Here is a 21,449-nt window from a genome sequence, read left to right as displayed (position 1 = left end):
TTACCAGTCACCAGGTCAAGCATCTAGTCCCTCAAGCCGCCTGCAAACTGAGACTTGACACTTGAGGTTCCAGGCCAGAGGGAGTCACCACACGGACTCTTCAGGACACACCTGGTCACCTGGTCTTACCCCAGGCACTCTGATGCCCAGGTATGCCACTCAGGAGGGCTGAGAGGTCTGGCTGGGGTGTGGACATCCTCACTGTACAAAGCGAGTGTGAGCCCGGGTTGGGGTGGGGAGACTTACGGCCCCACAGGGTTCCTGCAAGCCCCTTACTTCCAAAGTCCAGCCCCCCGAGGACCAGCCCACCCTGTTCCTTGGGGAATGAGACCAAAAGATGCCGCTCACAGAGGGGGACCTGCTCTTGCCTGCAATGCTGGGGGCCTGCTCTGCCTCTCACCAGCTGAGACCCTGCACAGGTCACTTAGCCTGCCTGAGCCCTGCTTGGCGTCCAAATCACTGACAGCTAAGAGGAGTCAATGAGAACACGGGCATGAATGCCAGGGGCTGAGCCCTGGGACACGGCTCTTCCCCTGCCCCCTACGTCCCGCCCCCAGCTCCGAAGGTCGGTGCCACCCCCATCGCATGACGTCCACTCTTGCTTATTGCAGCCAGGAGATCAAAGCATGTTACAGGGGGAGGAACCCTGGATGTCCTCTGGACCAATGCTCCCATTCTCCAGGTGAGAACAGAGATGGAGTGAGCGCCAGCATCACAGGGAGGGCCCACGGAGGAGCCCTGGGTGAGAGCAGGGCCAAGTCTGGCCCCAGGGCATTCACCTTGGCACCAGTGACCACAGGGCTGGCACACCCGCTGAAGCACCATCAGAATCTATCTGTTTGGTCCGTGTGGCCTCCTGTGCCATGACAGAGGTCTCACCCAATCCCCAGAATGCACAAATCCTTTGCATGAAGGCTGTCGTTAAGACTGAGGCTGGTGGTCCAGTGGTTACGAATCCACCTGCCAATGCAGGAGATGTGGGTTCGATCCCTGGTCAGGGAACTGAGATCCCACATGCGTCAGGGCAACTAAGCCCGTGTGCCATAACTTCTGAAGCCCATGTGCCTAGAGTCCTCGAGCAGCAACAAGAGAAGTCACCGCAATGAGAAGCCCTTGCGTCCTAAACAGAGAGTAGCCCCTGCTCACCGCAAGGAGAGAAAGCCCGTGCACAGCAGTGAAGACCCAGCCCCGCCAAATATAAATAAACAAAATTTAAAAGCTCCAGCCTACTGATTGTCAGTCGGGAGGAGTCAGCCTTTGCACAGGAGTCTGCAGTCTGCACCCTACCCCCTAGGCCAGCCTCTGACATAAAAGGAACTTTTCTTTCTACCAATCTTGCCTCTTATATATATTTAAAAAAAAAAAAAAAAAAGATTGAGGCAGGGCTTGGAGAGATCCCAGTCAGGGCACCCCAGACACAGTCCTGGACAATGTTGCAGGGGAGGGAGGGATTAGAGGCACCCCCCTAAGTGAGTGGTCTGGTGGTCTGGGTTCTGGGGAGCGTGTGCTTCACAGAACAGTCCCCTCGCTCCCCCTGGGGTCCTGTTCTTCCTCCTAGAAGCCAGGAAACAGGCCCAGACTTTGCAGGCTTCTCCGGCCCTGACAGGTGCCTTCCTCACCACCCCTCTGCCCGACAGGTTGTCCCGAGGGACAGCCCCAGGCCCAGAGGAACCTCAGGCTGGCTCAGCTCTATTCTGGGAGTGAGCACTAGGGGCAGGATAGGCTGGCAGAGGGTCACAGAGGGACTTGGGAGTGGGCACATCTGGGGAGCTGGTTTGAAGCTGCGTTTGCACAGCAAGCACCCTGTCTGCACTGATCCATGGTGCCCTGTAGGGGGTGACAGGAGATGACCGGGCTATTGCTCCCTGGCTAGTGCTCCCTGGCTAATGCTCCCTGGCAGGTCAGCACTGCCAGCTTCTGCGTGCATCCCTTCAAGGCCCTAGACTGCCCTGTGGGAGCTGCCAGGTCCCCGCCCCCAGGCAGCGGCTGGCCCCTCTGCCCACCCCTGAGGGCACCGGCTTTGGGGTCGGGCGCTCCAGATTTGGAAGCAATTTGTTATTTGAGCAGCCCCCCTCCCCTGCCATGAGATTTGGGTTCGTTATGGGTACTCCTTAGAGCAGTTGAGGGCCGGTGGATGCCGGGGCAGCAAAAGCCCTGTAGAAGGCAGGTCACCGATACACAGGTGCCTGTGTGCCGCGACACACGGACCATCACAGGGCGTCTAATCCCATCCTGATGACCTCAGTCAGGGGGACTGCAAGATCGCCTGTGAGCGCGAGGCTGACCCAGGGCACTAGCTTCCCCTCTGAAAACCAGCAAGCATAGCGGAGACTCGGGGATGCCAGGGAGGCGTGGGCCCAACCTGGTTTCTTGACTTTCCCACGCTCAGCTCTCTGCAGCCCTCGGTTATCTGCCATGGGTGCAGGGAAGGGAGGGGAGAAGTGTCCTAGGATAAGAAGCCCTCAGAGGAGGGGCTCTTGGCTGCTTAATACATTAGGAAGCTAGAAGGATCCAAGAAACACAGGCCCCTAGTGTCCAGCAGGTGGTGGCCCCGGGCAGGGCCCTGCAGGACCGGGAAGCCCTGGCTGGGAGTCATTCAGCCAGGGTTTGGATGGTGGCACTGCCTTTTCTAGCTGTAGCCTTGAGCCAATTATTTCGCCTCTCTCAGCCTCAGCTGTCCCATCTATAAAGTGGGCTTGATGAGAGCCCCTGCCTCCCGGTTAAGCAAGGATTAAGTGATGCCCCACATGTGGTACTCAGCACGGTGCTGGGCCCAGGGACTAAGCAAGAGTCAGCCTTCCTGCCCACGGGGGCCTGCAGGCTCGGGGTTGGGAGGTGGGGCGCTGCACTCCTTTCCCCTGTAGAAGAGTCCTCATCATGATACACAGGAAGAAAGCCTGGGCTCTGGGGTGGTCACAGGGGAGAAGCAGACTCGAGCTGCGGGCGAGGCTCCGGGTGGCTTTCCGTGTCCAGACCCTGAGGTGCAGCGGCACATGCAGGACCCATTTTGACGTGTCCTCAAGCTGAGGCTGCGGTGACGGCAACGGCACCCCACTCCAGTACTCTTGCCTGGAAAGTCCCATGGACGGGAGAGCCTGGTAGGCTGAAGAGCATGGGGTTGCTAAGAGTCGGACACAACTGAGCGACTTCACTTTCACTTTTCACTTTCATGCATTGGAGAAGGAAATGGTAACCCACTCCAGTGTTCTTGCCTGGAGAATCTCAGGGACAGAGGAGCCTGGTGGGCTGCCGTCTATGGGGTCGCACAGAGTTGGACACGACTGAAGCGACTTAGCAGCAGCACCAGCAGCAGCAAGCTGAAGCTGAAAGGGACGCAGGTCAGAGGCAGAGGCAGGGGGAGCCCTGGCGGCCTGGCTTCCCGGAGGCCCACGACCCTGGGGCCCCGGCCAGCTGACACCCCGGTGCTCCGCCTCCCCCGGAACCACAAGGCCCGGCTTGGATTACAGGCTGAGAGGGTGCCAGGGGCATGTACAGGGGACTTTTCAGCCTTGGAACAAAATGTCTGAGCACCGACAAGGGCCTGCCTTGTCCATTCAGGTTTGGGGGAGGGGGGCAGCTGGAGAGCCTTGCCTGCCTCTGGGAAAGTGCAGACTCACAGGCAGAGAAATGAGGAGCCGGCCACGGCAGGCATGCAAGGAATGGTGAGACTCCAGCCCAAGGGCCCCCCGGCTGCTCCAAGGGAATACTTGGCCTGTTTGCAAAGGTAGTCTGGAGGGTCAGCTGCTGACAGGCCATGGGGCAGGGAGAGCCTCCCATGGGGTCAGAAAAGCAGGTTCTCAGGCCCAGAGGCGGGCGAAAACACTCCTGGCTTCTAAGAATCCATTTACAGAGCTCCAGGGCTGATGGCCTCATGGTTCTCCTCCACAATACAGCAAAAAAAAAAAAAAAAACGTGGGCAGTGGGGGGCAAAAACAAGACTACTCCCGACATCACCACTATTCAATTCTGTCCTGAAGTTCCACTAACGTCATAAAGCCCAAACCAGAAATAAGAGTGCAGAGCTATTAGAAAGTGTCTAAATTTTCACTATTTTCCAAAAAATATGATTGTCTACCCAGGAAACTCAAAAGAATCAACTGAAAAACAACTAGAATCATAAGCAGACATCAGTGGACCCTAGTTGGACATAAGATAACTCGCCAAATGGCAACAGTTTTCCTGAATACCACAGAAATCCCTATCGTCATGACAAAATATAGACGTTATCTAGGATTCAGTTGAAAGAAATATGGCCACAAGACATATAAAGAAGAGGAAAACCTTTCTAAGAGGTATAAAAAAGAGACTCAAGTGTAAATGGAGAAAGATGTCATATTTCTGGATGGAAGACTGAATGTAAAGATATAAAGATTTTTCTGGAAGGGGCAAGTCAGTCCATGACAAGCTCTCAGGGAGCTATAAGGAGCCATGGATGCCCAAGTCACCCAGACAGTGTCCTGCACTGACACTCAGTCCAGACCAGGCGCTGGGCTTCAGGAGAGGACACTTTGCCCCTCATCAGGGGCAACATGAGCCGGGAAGGGGAAATCAGGAAACCTGGCTGACTCCTGCAAGTTATGGAGGTAGACCATCATCTTAGCCAAGCCTCACGTGGCCAAAGTCAAGCATTCAAAAGTGAACCTAAGGACTTTCCTGGTGGTCCATCCCACCTGCCACAGGGCCCCCCAAAAACGAAACCATAAAGCACTGAAAATATATGAAGAACTTTCTGAGCATAAAAGAAAGGTTTGGGGACTTGCCTGGTGGTCCTGTGGTTAACACTTCGCCTTTTAATGCAGGGGGTGTGGGCTTGATTCCTGGTCAGGGAACTAAGATCCCACAGGCCTCATGGCCAAAAAAACATGAAACAGAAGCAATACTTTTAAAGACTTTAAAAAACGGTCCACGTTCTTAAAAAAAAAAGAGAAATCTTTAAAAAGAAAAGTGAAACCATAAAACACTAAAGATCTGTTGAAACACTTTCTAAGCATAAAATAAAGATTCCTTCCAAGGAGCATGGTCCTGGCGACACTGGGAATCCAGGAACAACTGGCCTCTTCCCGAGTACGTGAGAGAGGGTTTCATGGAGCGCTGCGGTCATGGCCTTAAGTCAATGGCAACGGGATGGCCAGATCCCCCAAACTTCCACTGCACCTCCCAAGTCAGCACTTGAGAGGCGTCCAGGGAGAGATGTTGGAAGGAGTTTCACAGCCACCACACAGAAAGAGATGCCTTGGCCGCATCGCTGGTGAGACTAAGTTTTATTGTCAGGAACACAGAGAGCTTGTCAAGCCAGTCAACAGCTCTACAACACGAAGCCTCCCCACCTAGAAAGGGAAGCCTTTGTCTTTTTATCACTTAATGATAAATACATAAGTGAACTGACTCCACTTAATCAGTCCTACTATCTAGACACCTCAAATTAAAGCAAGCAAACTCATTGCAAGAAGGAAAATGCAAGCATGTATTTTGGCAAAGAAAATCCTCGCACTTGAGAAAACTCGTGCGAGTCCCTTGAACTGCAAGATCAAAAAAGTCAATCCTAAAGGAAATCAACCCTAAATATTCATTGGAAGGACTGATGCTGAAGCTCCAGTACTGATGTGAAGCCATCTGATGTGAAGGGCTGACTCATTGGAAAAGACTCTGATACTGAGAAAGATTGAAGACAAAAGGAGAAGGGGGATAGCAGAAGATGAGATGGTTAGATAGCATCACTGACTCAATGGACATGAGCCTGAGCAGACTCCGGGAGATAGTGAAGGACAGGGAAGCCTGGTGCACTGCACTCCATGGGGTTGCAAAGAGCGGGACACGACTTAGCAACTGAACAACAGCATCAAAGTCCTTGGCCAGCCAGAGAGGCTCCACACGCCCAAAGAACCAAATTTTGGCTAATTTCCTCTGAACTGACAATGTCACAGAAAACTTAGGTTTCTGCTCAGATATTCTGTTGAGCAGATATGAGACGGGAGGAGTGGGGTACCAACCAGAGTTGAGGGAAAAGTCTCCCTCCTCTTCCTCTTTGAAGTCTTGGATGCCAACATTTCTGGGAATACAAGCAGTTCAAGACACTGCTTCTCATGGAGGGTAAACGTACCTCTCTTGGCAAATGATTGAAGTGAAGTGAAGTGAAGTCACTCAGTCGTGTCTGACTCTTTGTGACCCCGTGGACTGTAGCCGGCCAGGCTCCTCTGTCCATGGGATTCTCCAGGCAAGAATACTGGAGTGGGTTGCCATACCCTTCTCCAGGGGATCTTCCCAACCCAGGGACTGAACCCCAGTCTCCTGCATTGCAGGCAGACGCTCTCTGAGCCACCAGGGAAGCAATCTGTGCACAGTTTGGTCACACTTAAGATCTACATAAAAGCAACAGGGATCTTCTACACTTTGGTTTACATCATCAATGTATTTCAGAAAAGTAAAGCTTCTATAACTTTTTTTTTTTTCACCTAGAAGCACTACTTAAAAAAAGAAAAATGAGGAGAGTCTTTAATTTAATTAATTTAATTCTTTAAATGCCTTGGGCATGGCTTTATTCAAAGACTCAGCAACACCAAATTTTCCTGTCTTAGAAACACAACAGAGGACTGGACAGCCCCAGATGAGGCCGGTGCACCTGGACTCCAGCAAAGAGGCCCACAGTTGCTGAAGCAGCCAGCTGCAAGAAAACAATCTAAGTTTGGATTTCTGTTTTTAAAAAAGATATGTGTGTCTATGTTTCTTCACACATAGAAAATACCTGGCAGGATTAGAGACTGCTGTCAACAGTGGTCACCAATGTTGACACCAACAGCTGTCATCAATGTTAGGGGCATGACAACTGGAGGCACAGCAGGGATGGGGGAGATAACAGGCGACTCGCTTCTCAGTCTGGTCAATTACTGTTATTACTTAAATACTTACAACAGGTATGTCTATACTTATAATAAAAAATCAACTAATATTAAAAACAAGGCAGGGGCTTTCCTGGTGTCCAGGGATTGGGAACCCACCTGCCAGTGCAAGGGACATGGGTTTGTTCCCTGGCCTGGGAAGGGACCCACATGCCATGGAGCGACTGAACCCACGTGCTGAAACTATTGAAGCCCGCGCTCTACAGCCCATGCTCCCCAAGAGAAGCCACCACACTGAGAAGCCCTTGCTCCACAACTAGAGAGAGAATAAGCCCCCAGCACCGGAACTAGAGAAAACCAGTGTGCACCAACAAACACCCAACACAACCAAAAATTTAAAAAAAAAAAAAAAAAAAAAAGACTTTGCCTTCCAGTGTAGGGGGTGAAGTTTTGATCCCTGGTCCAGGAGCTAAGATTCCAGATGCTTTGTGGCCAAAAAACCAAAACATAAAAAACAGAAACGATATTCTAACAAATAAAGACTTTAAAAATGGCCCACATTAAAATATATATATATTAAATTAGTTAATTAAATAAATAGAGACAAGGCAGTGTGATGGAGTGGAAGGAAATGGCTCAGTTGTCAGATCTGGAGCCTCATCCTAGAACAGCCACTAAACAATGCAAGCCTGACCACATGCCCCCCTCCTGCTGAGCCTCACTTCACGTCTGTGGTGAAGCAGGTGGAACCAGACCCTGTGGAGGTCCCTCCAGCATCAGGGACTGTGACTCTCCAAGTAAGGTTTCCTGGAGCTGGTCTTTGAGAACCAAGTGTGAGCCTTGGAGTTGTGCCTTCCTGCCAAACTGGAAGGAATAAGCTAGGAAATGCTCTTCCCCAGGCCGTGGGCATCAAGGAGGTATCTAACACTCTGATAAGGAGCTGCCTTCGTTATTTAACCAGGAGGCCATTCCATAGAAACTCCAGCTGGAATTACTCAAGGTGTCCACGAAAGGTTTCTGTGTAAATATCAGACACAGACACGTGTGTCTGACTCTCCACCCTACAGTCCCTCCCGATTCCTGCTTGAGCCAACACTCCCGGGCCCACCCCGTCCCCTTCATCGTACCTCAATGGGCTGCCACTCGCCCAGGACAAACACATGCAGCATGTTCACATCTGGGTCCTTGTGGAAGATGTTGGGTTTGGCATGGTGCTGGAAGTGGCGATGGTTCCACCAGTTGGCAGAGGCACCCTGTCAGGGGAGGAACAGGGATGAGCAGGGCAATCCTGGCAGTGGGGGTGTGGGGGGCTGCCCATGACCCGCTCGTCTTGGGACCAGTTCCTAGCAGGTCCAATACTCAGGTCCCAAAAGTCAGAAATGGACTCTACCAATGCTAAGTCCAGAGTGCTGGGCAGCCCCTTGACCAGGACTTCTGCATGGAGCCAGCTCACTCCACCCTTCCAGGCCTGTCTCCCTGATCATAAGACAGTGCTGGCGACAGATGGAGAGAAAAGTGCTTCAGCACACGTGGGGGACTCAGCTGTTTGCCAGTCCTGGGGTGAGGCTAACACCCCTCATCTTCTGCTTGTCTCTCATTTGCGCCTGTTGTGCAGAGGGGAACAATTCCATTTGGGGAACAGTAAGAAGTGATCCTTACCATATGGACCCAGCACTGCACCCTTAGGTATGTGTACCCGGAAGAAATGAAAAATTGGCCACACAAAAACCTGTACATTCCCAGCAGCATTATTTAAAATAACCAAAAAGCACAAACAACTCAGAGGTCCTTGCACTGAAGAGTGGATAAACACTGTGTGGAAGATCCAAGTGGACTCTTGTTTGGCCATAAAAAGGTGTGACGTGCTGACACGCACTACAGCATGGATGAACCTGGAAAGCATGATGCCAAGTGAAAGAAACCAGCCTCAAAGGAGTCTATTAACAGTGTCCTGCGATTCCATTTATATGAAATGTCCTGCACTGGGGAAATCCATGGACAGAAAGATGAGTGGTTACCCAGTTCCAGGGTTGGGATGAGGGGTTTGGAAGTGATGGCTAAGTGGTATGGGGTTTCTTTTAGGGGTGATGAAGATGTTCTGAAACTGACTGTGATGGAGGGTGCACAAATCTGTGAATATACAAGTCATTGATTTGCCCATGTAGATGGGCACACTGTAGAGCTTGTAAATTAGATCAAGAAAGCTTAAAAAAAAAAAAAAGAAAGAAATGAAGACCACAAATGGCTCCTGCTCTCAGAGGGCCCAGAGAGTAGCTGGCAAGACAGCCCCATAGCCAGGTAACCGCTGAGTCATGTGGGCGAGTCACACCATAGCCAAAAGCTTGGGGGAGCTTAAGAAACAGTCACCAACACAAGCAGGTAAGTGTTTTCTGGTTCTAACAGGCAAATGATAATCCCAGGGAATTCCCTGGCAGTCCAGGGATTAGAGCTCCAAGCTTTCACTGCCGAGGGCCCAGCTTCAGTCCCTGGTCAGGGAACTAAGATCCCACAAGCCGCACAAAGTGGCCAAAAATAACGAAAAACTGTAATAAAAGTCATAATAAAATTATGACTCTAGGAGACAAGAAGCATTACGTGAGTATTTCTTTCAAGGCCATGAATTTCTGTCTCACCAGCTCCAACTCCGGATGTATTTTGAGGGCATGTCCCTTCATGGAGTCACCCAGTCACACAAAGAAGGAAACAAAACTCCTCTGACTTGTCAGCATGAGGGTTTCACGGGTGAACAGCTGCTGGATCAATCAATGTTTTGGCCTAGGGTCCGGCCATCTACAAAAAGGCCTAATTGCAAAAACAAACATTTCACTTGGAAGATGTTTGGGTACAAACACAGTCTCTGGACCCTAAGGGCCGTGGGTGGGAACAGCTCTGAGCAGCTGTGGCCTTTGCGATGACCTCAGGTCCCTGGGCCTCCAAACCCAACAGAGCAAAAATAAAAAATAACAGCTAACGAGAGCTTAGAGGATTGGGAAATGAGATGATACATTGGTCTTTCTAGCCAAAAGGAGCCAAGTTCCTGGGAAAAGCACAATGGAGTCCCTGGCAAGGTAAGTGAAACATGAGGTTTAGAATACACCAACCAAGAGATGTTTGTTGAATGAATAACTGGAGGAAAGAAAGGCGGGCTGTTAGCACCATGAGGATGAGATGTGGCAAGGTGGGGCCACCCCCGAACTTGGCATGGGGTGTAATGATGAAATAGCTTTTGATGGTGCTCTTCTCTGCTGGTTCTCTCCCATTCTTCTTCACTAGGCCCAACTTTACATGCCATTCCTGGGACAGGGCAGCCCTGCCTGCCTTGGAGCCATGATTCAATGGTGCCTATCCTGGGGATGGAACAGGGAAGGAGGCCAGCCACTGTCTACCAAGGGAGAGTAGGGCCTCCCTCCACACTGGGGTAGGGGGCCTCACTCCACACCGAGAGGGGCTTCACCCCACACTGGGGTTGAGGAGGTCTCCACTCCACATGGGTTGAGGGGTCTCACTCCACACTGGGATGCGCTGACAGGGCTGTGAAAGCTTTGGGAGGCCACTCAGAAGGTCTGCCCTTGGGCAGCATACTGGCTAGGAGGGGGCAGACAGAGCGAGGGTCCCTTTTCTGACAGAGGCCAGGGGATGGCCTTGGGGGAAGGGGAGCGTGGGCCATCACAGAAGCGGAGAGAAAGCCTCCTTGGTTGGCGCCAACAGTTCTGGGAGAGCCGTAGTAGAGCCTCATTAGCAATATTTTCAAAAATCTATCACCCTTTTGCTCATCTTGTTTTGAAATGAGAGAACTGCCAAGTTTGACAATCTCTCTCAACCAAGCAACAGTCGAGTAATTTTTAATTAAACTGAAGTAAAATAATAATAAATTTGGTTTCAGTATAAATAATAAACTTAAACTTCATCTTGGGACTTTTTATATACCACCTTTCCAAATTTTAAGTAGCTTTCAACTACTTTAACGCTCTGGTGAATGAAATTCAACCGGTTAAAAAAAAGAGAGAGAGCAAACACATAAAAACATGTATGTAAGATATAAGTTGTCCTTCAGTTTCATATTCCAATATGTCTCAAAGTCCTAATCTTTATTTAAAATGTTGGTATTTTGTTGCTTGTGGATTTTTTTTAAATTTTGCATTAATTTTACTTAAAAAAAATATTGCATGGCAGCCTGGATAGGAGGGGAACTTTGGGGAAGAATGGATACATGTATATGTATGGCCGAGTCCCTTTGCTGTCCACCTGAAACTATCACAACATTGTTAACCAGCTTATACCCCAAAATAAAATTTAAAAGCTTTTAAAATATTGCATTAAAATGCTACTTATTTCATTCCTGATTCTTTTTGTCGTTGCTTAAATTTTGCGTTCCTGGCACACACTTGTGTGCTCACTTGCCTCGCCCTAGTCCCAGCCCTAGTGGCCCCAGATAAGGCTGAGGAAAGACTCTAGGTTCCAAAGATTTCCATCTCCAGATGCAGTCTAGATGGTGCCAGGCCTAGCGGTTTGCATTTCCATCCTGGGTGCAATGCCAAACAGAGGCTCACCCTCACAGAACCATGTCTGTACAAGGTTAACCCCGGGAAGAAATGGCCACCTGAAGTGACATGGGAAGAAATGGCCACCAGAAGTGATGGGGACCAAAGGAAAAGGCATAGACGGGAGGTTGAGGTCTCGCCCGGGGAATCCCACGGGCTGGCATTAAGAAGCGGGTCCCAGCATCCTGAAGCTCCCGGCGCCCCGTTCAGTACCCTCAGTGGGCTGAGCTAAGACATCTGAGTTGGTGGGGCCCTTGAAGACCTTCCCCAGCCAGTTCCCTTCTATCCCAGCAAAGGGACCAGAGGAACAGCTGGACCTACAGGCTTGTCTGCAGCCATGTGCCCACCACGTGCCAGAGCGATGCTGTGAAGCCCGGGATGCTCCTCGCTCTGGGGCTCCCCTGACTGAGCTGCCCAGTTATGCCACTGGCTTGGACACAGCATGGACACAGCTAGCAGGGAGCTGGCAAGCCATCAACAGAACCCGGGCCCTGGCCTCCTAGAGCCTCCCAGCCTGAGTACTCCGTCACTCCAGATTTCACAAATCAACGTTCTAAAAGAAGGCCAATCCCCTTTCCCAACCTCATCTTCTGACACAAGAGCTGTGTCCCAGAGCCCTTCAAGGACACACGGACACCAGGAGGGACAGGCCCTCCCGGCTCCCACCCAGAATCTGGAAACAGGACAAAGTCCATCTTTGTTAAGTGTGTAAGGATAACCTGGGTCTGGAGTGAAATGTTACTTTCAACACCGAGGAGGGTTTTCTCCAACAGAAAAAGGCATAAAATGAAACAAAGTGCTCTACTATGTGCATCCTTCACCCCTGAAATTCTGGAAAGAAACCAGGTTCTCAGACAGCTTCAGGCTCAGGGCCACGCAAACTGCGTGCTAAGGAACTGGTTACCAGTTCAGTGGTAATTCACTCCCAACCAGATCCAGAGCCGACAAGTTGAAGACTGGATGTCGTCGGGTTGCAGGGGTTGACATTTTAACCCAGACACATAGCTTTTCCCAAGTCAAGGTAGGGAGGGATGGGAGTCTTTGCAGCTGGATGCTGCTGGGGTAGGGCTGGGCAGGAGGATGAGAATCTGTTTCGAAGGGAGACTTGGCAAGGATTTATTTCCAAAACCAGAGATAACGCCTATCACATGAGCACAAGGTCGCTGGCAAGTCCAGTTCGTCTTTGTACAAACTTGCCAAACTACAAGGCTGTTGCAGGTCTGCCTCCTGATCTGTACGGCGATGAGGCAGCTACCTGCCCTTCTGGGTTTTACACAACTCTTGCCCTTTGGCTCAGTACAGTGTTTGAAGTCCCTTATCTAAAGGCTTAAGAGAAACACGATGTCTCAGATATAAAACATCATCTGATGCAGGAAGCATACCGATGTATCAAGAGAGAGTGTTTCTTCAGGTGCAAGCTATTATATATGGAACGAGTAAACAGCAAGGACCTACTGTGTAGCACAGGGCACTGTATTCATTATCCATAATGGAAAATAATTTGAAAAAGGAATGAAGGAATGTATATATGCTTGCATACTAAGTTGCTTCAGTCATGCCCGACTCTTTGCGACCCTATAGACTATAGCCTGCCAGGCTTCTCCCTCTGTCCATGAGATTCTCCAGGCAAGAATGCTGGAGTGTGTTGCCTTTTCCTTCTTCAGGGAATCTTCCTGAACCAGGGATCGAACTCTCCTCTCTTACATCTCCTGCATTGACAGGCAGGTTCTTTACCACTAGTGTCACCAGGGAAGCCCACCAGAAGCCCATATATAACTGCATCACTTTGCTGTACAGCAGAGATTAACAGAACCTTGTAAACCAACTCTGCTTTAATTTAAAAAAAAAAAAAAAGAGTAAGAGAGACTGCTTCTTTACTGGCCCCAAACTGAAAGGAATTTATCAGTAAGCCCTTAGGTAAGGAAACAAATGTAATCAACTAAGAAGCAAGTGCCTGTTTTTATAACCAATACCCTGGTTTTGTGTGTCTAGTGTGGTGAGGAGACAGGCCTTGGAAGCTCAGAGAAGCAGAGGGTTAGCAGGTCCTGCAGCTCAGCCAGGACACTGACCGGAGAGGTGACCTGCTCCGAGGGAAGCGAGATGGCACTGTGCCCACCACTAGCTGATGGAATGGATCCCCAGGGTGGCCGACATTTACCTTTAAGTGACCGATGATGAACTTGTGGACGATGTGGTTCCACATGGACTTCTTGTAAACAGAGAGGTGGCCGTAATCGTGTTGCAGCCATCCAGCCTGGGCCTGGGGAGAGAGGGCCACGGAGGCTTTCAGAGCATCGGCACCTAGGCACCAGGCCTCTGCCAGCTGGGGGAGGCAGGGGGCAGGGGCTTCAAGTGACAGGTGAGGGTGTCACGCCTCACCTGAGAGGTAGCAAGGACGAAGGCCGTAATGATGGTTGGAATCCAGCCGTTGCCAAAGTAGAAGATAGTGAACCAGGCGATGCTCTCCATGGCGATGATGTGGGCCAGGTGGAGAAGGAAGAAGAGCTGGTTACTCTTGAACAGGTTCATGTCCTCAGCAGTCTTCCTCAGGGCCCGGAAGTCCTCGGTGATCTGGGACTGTTGAGCCAGAGCACGAGGAAGGAGTCAACCGCCCAGCTGCTCCAGGGGGTACCAATCCACACACTCAAGCTCCGGAGGAGCCCAGCTGCTATGCACTATAGCAGCTCCTGTTGCTCTATACCTGCCTGGAGCTGGCACAGCCTTGGAACTATGTGTTCGTCCACAGCCAGTTCAGTGGCAAAGAAAGGATTCCACTCAAAATGCTGTCCATTTCGGGTAGCAGCATTATTCAAAATAGGTCAAAGACAGAAACAACCCAAATTCTATTAACGGGCTGAATAAAACGTGGTGCATGCATACAATGGAATATTCCACAGTCTTCAAAAGGGAGGGAAGTGATGACACACGCTGCTAATGAGCAAACCCTGAAGACATTAAGCTAAGCGAAATTGAGCCAGACATGAAGAGACAAATACTTATGAGTCCCCTTCTATGAGGAACCTAGAAGAGATTCTTCAATAGAAAGAACAGTGTTTACCAGGAGCTGTTGGGAGGGACAGATGGGTAGTTAATGTTTAATTGAAACAGAGTCTCAGTGTGGGGTGATGACAAAGTTCTACAGACAGATGGTGGTGATGGTTGCACAACAATGTGAATGTACTCAAAGCCACTGAACTGTGTATTTCCAGATAGTTAAAATGGGGAATTCCCTGGTTGCCTAGTGCTTGGGATTCCATCCTTTCACTGCTAAGGGCCTGGATTCAATCTCTGATAAAGGAAGTGAGATCCTTGCAAGCTGCCCAGCACAGCCAAAATAAAATAAATATTTTATTTAAGAAAGGTTAAAATGGTTTTGTTATGTCTAATTTATACCTTTTTTTTTTTTTTTTTTTTAAAGCTTAGGGACTTCCCTGGAGGTCCACTGGTTAAGACCAAGCTTCCACTGCTGGGGACGTGAGTTTGATCCCTGGTCAGAGAACCTAAGATCCCACATGTGGTGTGGCCAAATACATGAACTAAATTAAATTATTAAAAAGCTTATGTTTTCTACTACCTGACATGCACCTTTTGTTCTGAACTCTCTATCAGACAGGAGAAGGCTCAGTGCGCTGGGCACATGGGAGGCAGAGTCAAGGGTTGGTCTGGAAAAGAGGGTATCACGGGGAGAAAGAGGGAAGCTAGGAGGCAGGGGCAGGGCATGAGGGAGAAGAAAGCCCAGATATAAGGGCAAGAGATTGGGCAAGAGGGAAACCCTCTGTGCCCAGCCTGGCACCACTGAGGCCCCACAGGTGGAGAGGCTAGGAATGAATTACTCCAAGGGTGGGCGTGGGAGGCAAGCCCAAGCTGGCACAGGAGGAGGTGGGCTCACTAGGGCCAGGGGAGTCCTCCCTGACCTCAGGTGACGAGCAACGGTTCTCCCTGGACGGGCACAACGGCTCCTACCCGGCACCCTACACTCACCATTTTGGGGTGATCCCTTTCCCGCCACCCCAGCCCTCCCCTCCTTCCTCATCCGGTCAGACTCACATTCTTGCCACGGTCCTGGCTGGGCTCGTCAGGGGCCAGCTCGCCAATTAACAGGGGCTTCATGAACTTGCGTACAAAATCAAGGTTGCGGTGGAAGGCCAGGAAGGCGTCCTGGAGAGCAGGGGGCAGGTGGTGAGTACAAGGACCTCTATTGTAGCTCCGAACAGCGCCTCCCCCCCAGGGAGGGCAGGAGAAGCTCTGTGCCACTAGGACCCCAGGACACCAAACGGGGCATCCGTCATCCGACCCCAAGTGTTCTCTGAGCCTCCTCTTGGCAGGTCCCTCGGCGCCGGATTCCCATGGAGATGCCACATGGAGCTGCACCCTGATGAGGGGCAGCTGAGCTCGCCAAGGATGTTTACCAAAAAACATGCCCCTCCAGGGATGCAGGCTGGGCAGGGCTGGGAACCAAATTCTCTGAGGGCTACTCTGCCAGCTGCCTGGTTCCCGGCAAACTACGCCACCCACCACGCGGTGCACACGGCTGTCAACAAAGAACAAGCCTGGAGCCTACCACAGGCATGTAAAATGTGCTTAGATGATGCTATACCCAAAACAAATACATGATTACATAAAAGCATTGGTGAGAGGAGCTTTTTCATATTTCTAAAAGGTATGAAAATAATTACGAAGATTATGAAAGCTCTTTTATGCAGATCTCTAAACTGTTATGTGTTAAGCCTGTGGCATCAGGCCTTGCTTTATCTGCAAACTTTCCAAACTCTAATACTGCTGCATTGCTTTTAAAATTAAAAGAATGAATGCTGTGCCTTTTAATCTTTTTTTTTCCCAATTATTAAGCAATGTGGATAATTTTGGCAAATTCACAAAATGTACAGAAGAATAAACAGGAAAATAATACCACTCAGAGAATGACCACCACTGCTAATATATCAGGATATTTTTTCCCCAATTTTCTCCTATACATGTTATGTAAGTTACATGAAACAGATATAGCATTTCTTTTAGAGATGAGCTGACAACAGAGTCCCCCACCTCCATGGTGGATATAGTGATAGACAATGTTCATCTTGCATCAAACTGAGCTTCAAGGTGCACCTGAAACTAACCTAATACTGTGTGTGCCTGCACGGTCATAAGTCATGTCTGACTCTGTGCGACCCCAGGGACTATAGCCCACCAGGCTCCTCTGTCCGTGGGATTCTGCAGGCAAGAATACTGGAGTGAGTTGCCATGCCCTCCTCCAGGGGATCTTCCTGACCCAGGGATCAAACCCATGTCTCCTCCATCTCATGCTTCTCCTGCAGAGGCAGGCAGATCATTTACCACTGAGCCACCTGGGAAGCCAACATAATACTGGACATCAACTACATTTTAACTTAAAATTTTAAAAAAATCAAGTCTTGCGACTTCGCTTGGAGAGAAGAACAAATCAAATGACACCATGAGAAACAACTGGGAAAGATCAATGTAGCTGCAGAAAAGTGAGGATGCCTCTGTGTGTGTCGGAGGTGTGGGGAAGCAGGGGCCCTAGGTTAAAAGAGGCAGAAAAAGATATAACAACAGGCTATAAACACTGCAGTATTTGATTTGAAAGGCTCCTGTTTGGGGTGGGGGGAACCCAGCAGTTCTCCAAGACATTCTGGGGTGGAGTGAGAAATTTTGAATATGGACAAGATATCTGGTCATGTTAAAAGAATCAGTGTTGAATTTCCCTGATGGTCCAGAGGTTAAAAATACGCCTGCTTGTGCAGGGGACACGGGTTTGATCCCTGGCCTGGGAAGATTCCATATGTTGCTGGGCGACTAAGCCCACAGGCCCTAGAGTTTGCTCTGCAACAAAAGAAACCACTGCAATGAGAAGCCCACACCGCAAAACTAGAGAAAAGCTGGCAAGCAGCAACAGAGACCCAGCACAGTCATAAATAAATTATATTAAAAATTAATAAAGCACCAGTATTCATTTTCTTAAATGTAACCAAAGTATTGTGATTATGTTAGAGAATGTCCCTGTTCTTAGAGGATGCTGAAATGGCTTAATAATGATGCAGTTTATTTTCATATTATTTTCATATGATTCAGCGAAAAACATGCAGATATGCATAAAGAGGAATGTGAATGTGGCAAAATGCTGAGATTAGTGAATCTTGGTTAAGGATACACAAGTGTTCAGTTCTTCCAACTTTTCTGTATATTTGGAAATTTTCAAAAATTGAGAAAAAACAAGGAAGAAATGAGGAAGATGCTGACAACTCATAAAAGTGTGTTCAGCCCCCCTGCCCAACTATCTCACAAGGGTAATTGCCAGTCTTCGTCCGTTTCCTGGCATCAAGCCCTTTTGCCTGGTCTTTATTCTATTTGTGTCTAGAACAGACTGACAAAGCAACACTCTGTGCAGAGGAAAACTGGGCCTGGAGCCTTTTAAAAATGTCTGCACCCCTACCTTGCTGAACCAAAAGGGGTAGCAGCAGAGGATCAGAGCAAGTACCCCTTCAGAGAAGAGATGGGCTGCTATTGCAGGGGCCCAGATCAGGCAGCGAGGAGCCTCGGGTGAGCAGCCACCTCCACCCCACCCCCGGCTCCATCTCCTCTGCATGTGAGGACCCTCCCGCCCCACAGTTCCAAGGGCCTGAGAAAGGGCTCATCAGGAGCCCCCACTGGCCTTGGTGGTAAGGCAGTGAGTGTGCGGGCATGCTAAGTCGCTTCAGTCAGGTCCGACTCTTTGCGACCCCATGGACTGCAGCCCACCAGGCTCCTCTGTCCATGGGATTCTCCAGGCAAGAATACTGGAGTGGGTTGCCATGCCTTCCTCCAGGGATCTTCCCAACCCAGGGATCGAACCTGCATCCTGGGCAGCTCCTGAATTGCAGGCGGATGCTTTACCACTGAGACACTGGGAAGCCGACCTGCAGTGAGCACAGCCTTCCAAAGTCAGAGCTGAGAAAGACCCAGTCACTGCTTCACCTCAAATGACACCACAGCTTTTGAGAAGCAAAGGGGAAGTTCTCGGTATGGCAGTTTCCTAACGAACAACGGCTGATAATAATGAAACAATCTCTACTCTGCCAGGCCATCGCCTCTCACCCAGCGCCCATTGCCTCCCCCCACCAGGTCCAAGTCACATCTCCCAGCCTCTGCCTGGACTGAGGAACCTGGTAGAGTGGATAAGACTCCTGTCCTGACTGAGGCCACCCCTGGGCCATCTCCAGAGGCCAAGGGAGAGGAAGGGCCACAGCATGCCAGGTGGGGAGAAAGGAAAGTGGTCTCCATTACCCCCCTGAAGCCTCAAGCCCCACTTTACAGATCAAGGCACTGGAGCCTGGGAAGGTGACATTCAAGTGGCAGTTGTTGTTTACTCGCTCAGTCTTGTCTGATCCTTTTGTGACCCTGTAGACTGCAGCCTGACAGGCTCCTCTGTCCATGGGATTCCCTAGGCAGGCATACTGGAGCGGGTTGCCATTTCCTCCTCCAGGCAATCTTCCTGACCCAAGGACAGAACCTGGATAGGATCCTGCATTGCAGGCAGATTCTTAACCATCTGAGCCACCAGGGAAGCCCTGTTCATACAAAGGCCTCAATCAAAATGAGCTTCTTCCTCCTGAAAGTTGACCACTTTTTGTGGTCCCCCTTTCAAGTGTCACAGGGGCCCCTCACAAGGCTGCAGGGGGCTCCCAGCAGCTGCTCGGTTAAAGCATCTGGCTCACATAAGGTAGGCCAAGGGGCAAGGTAGTACAGGCCAATCCACATGTTGACTTTGGAACAAGAACTGGAAGCAGGCTTTATCCTCATCTGACAGGGAGATTGGAACCAAAGACTTTCCAGGAAGGCCAGGGACGCAGGTGAAGGGGAGGGAGTGGCCAGCAGCTGGGCGGCAGGGGAGGCAGACCCACCCCCAGGAGGGTAGATGTGTGTATTAGATGCTAGGGAGGTTACACTATAGATAAAGGACCAGAACACCCAGATTCCCAAATGAAAGACCTTCACCAGTTCCTGCTTCCACCATCTCCCGGCTCCCATGCATGCCAGCCCTTTCTGCATGAAGAGATCCTCCCTGTCCAGCCCCCATGTGCTGAGCAGAACTCACAGCTGCTCCTGCTCTGACCCTCAGGGGTCACGTCTTATTTCTGGCCATGTCCACCTCTGCGGCGTGCTGTGTGTGTGCTCAGTGGTATCTAACTCTTTGCAAGACTATAGACTGTAGCCCACCAGGCTCGTCTTCTGTCCATGGGATTCTTCCAGGCAAGAATACTGGAGTGCGTTGCCATTTCCTACTCCCGGGGATCTTCCAGACTCAGATCTCGAACCTGCGTCTCTTACGTCTCCTGCACTGGCCGGCAAATTTTCGGAAGCCTCCCACCTCTGCAGAGCAAGGTGAATCTCTAATCCAGCTCCCTACTTCTGGGCACATGGCCAGGGACTGGGGAAGCTCAGGAGAAGCAAACCCAGGGCAGACAATGCTGCAGGCAGCAGCCCCAGGCACAGGGATTCTGAAGAACAAGGGGTTACAGAGGGAGATGCCGAGGAGGGACCCTTTGTTCTCAGCTGGATCCAAGGATGCTGACTTCCTTTCCACAGTGGGGAGAGTTAAGCAGCATGAGGGCAGGGTGGGAAGCCCCTGTGCCATGTCCCCTTCAAGAGAAAGAAGCAATGGAGGCTGGGGTGGGGATGGGGTGGGGTTCTGTGGCCAGAGGGCTCCTGACGAGAGGGTCCCTGCTGATGCCAGGCACAGGTAACCCCGGCATGAAGGGATTACAGCAAGGAAACACAACTCAGTAAAATGCAGAACATAGCAGCAATGCTGGGGCTGGGTACATGACCTCCCGGAGGCTGCAGCTGGCAGGAAGTGGACTGCTCCCACAGAGATCTAGCTGAGAGGGTGGAGCTGCCCTCCAGGCAAAGACACAGAGGGGTTTCATGTAAATATCTTTTACCTTTGGCAACAAAGAGGTCACCAAGTTTCCTCTGCTTCCAGCTTGTTCTTTTCTGGTTTACTGAACTCCCTACTATGCAGACTGGTTCCAAATTGGGAAATGAGTACATCAAGGCTGTATGTTGTCACCTTACTTATTCAACTTACATGCAGAGTACATCATACGAAATGCCAGGCTGAATGAAGCACAAGCTAGAATCAAGACTGCTGGGAGAACTATCAGTAACCTCAGTTATGCAGATGACACCACTCTTATGTCAGAAAGCAAAGAGGAACTTAAGAGCCTCTTGATAAAAGTGAAAGAGCAAATAGATGGGGAAACGATGGAAAGAGTGACAAGACTTTATTTTCTTGGCTCTCCAAAATCACTGCAGATGGTGACTGCAGCCATGAAATGAAAAGGCACTTGCTCCTTGGAAGAAAAGCTATGGCAAACCTAGTAGTAGCAGTAGTGTAGTGAAAGTCACTCAGTCGTGTCCGACTCTTTGCGATCCTGTGGACTATACAGTCCATGGAATTCTCTAGGCCACAATACTGGAGTGGGTAGCCTCTCCCTTCTCCAGGGGATCTTCCCAACCCAGGGATCAAACCCAGGTCTCCTGCATTGCATCTGGTCCCATCACTTCATGGGAAATAGATGGGAAACAGTGGAAACAGTGTCAGACTTTATTTGGGGGGGCTCCAAAATCACAGCAGATGGTGATTGCAGCCATGAAATTCAAAGACACTTACTCCTTGGAAGAAAAGTTATGACCAACCTAGATAGCATATTCAAAAGCAGAGACATTACTTTGCCAACAAAGGCCCGTCTAGTCAAGGCTATGGTTTTTCCAGTAGTCATGTATGGATGTGAGAGTTGGACTGTGAAGAAAGCTGAGCGCCGAAGAATTGATGCTTTTGAACTGTGGTGTTGGAGAAGGCTCTTGAGAGTCCCTTGGACTGCAAGGAGATCCAACCAGTCCACCCTAAAGGAGATCGGCCCTGGGTGTTCTTTGGAAGGAATGATGCTAAAGCTGAAACTCCAGTACTTCGGCCACCTCATGCAAAGAGTTGACTCATTGGAAAAGACTCTGATGCTGGGACGGATTGGGGGCAGGAGGAGAAGGGGACGACAGAGGGTGAGATGGCTGGATG

The 21,449-nt window shown here is 50.2% G+C and overlaps 1 protein-coding gene across 1 annotated transcript in view; it reads right to left on the bottom strand.

Moving 5' to 3' along the window:
• Nucleotides 1–21,449, bottom strand: part of FADS2 (fatty acid desaturase 2) — a 37,752-nt gene that overhangs the window by 9,711 nt on the left and 6,592 nt on the right. Inside the window, exons 2-5 of the mRNA XM_018043056.1 lie at nucleotides 15,425–15,535; nucleotides 13,757–13,954; nucleotides 13,536–13,637; nucleotides 7,964–8,089 (exon numbers count right to left, since the gene is read on the bottom strand). Coding sequence (XP_017898545.1) covers nucleotides 7,964–8,089; nucleotides 13,536–13,637; nucleotides 13,757–13,954; nucleotides 15,425–15,535 — 537 coding nt within the window. The remainder of the gene's footprint in view (nucleotides 1–7,963; nucleotides 8,090–13,535; nucleotides 13,638–13,756; nucleotides 13,955–15,424; nucleotides 15,536–21,449) is intronic.

Source organism: Capra hircus, chromosome 29 (genome assembly GCF_001704415.2).
Source record: "Capra hircus breed San Clemente chromosome 29, ASM170441v1, whole genome shotgun sequence".
Classification (NCBI taxonomy): Eukaryota; Metazoa; Chordata; class Mammalia; order Artiodactyla; family Bovidae; genus Capra; species Capra hircus.
The sequence above is the reverse complement of the archived record's forward strand: the minus strand, read 5'-3'. Positions and strand labels throughout refer to the sequence as shown.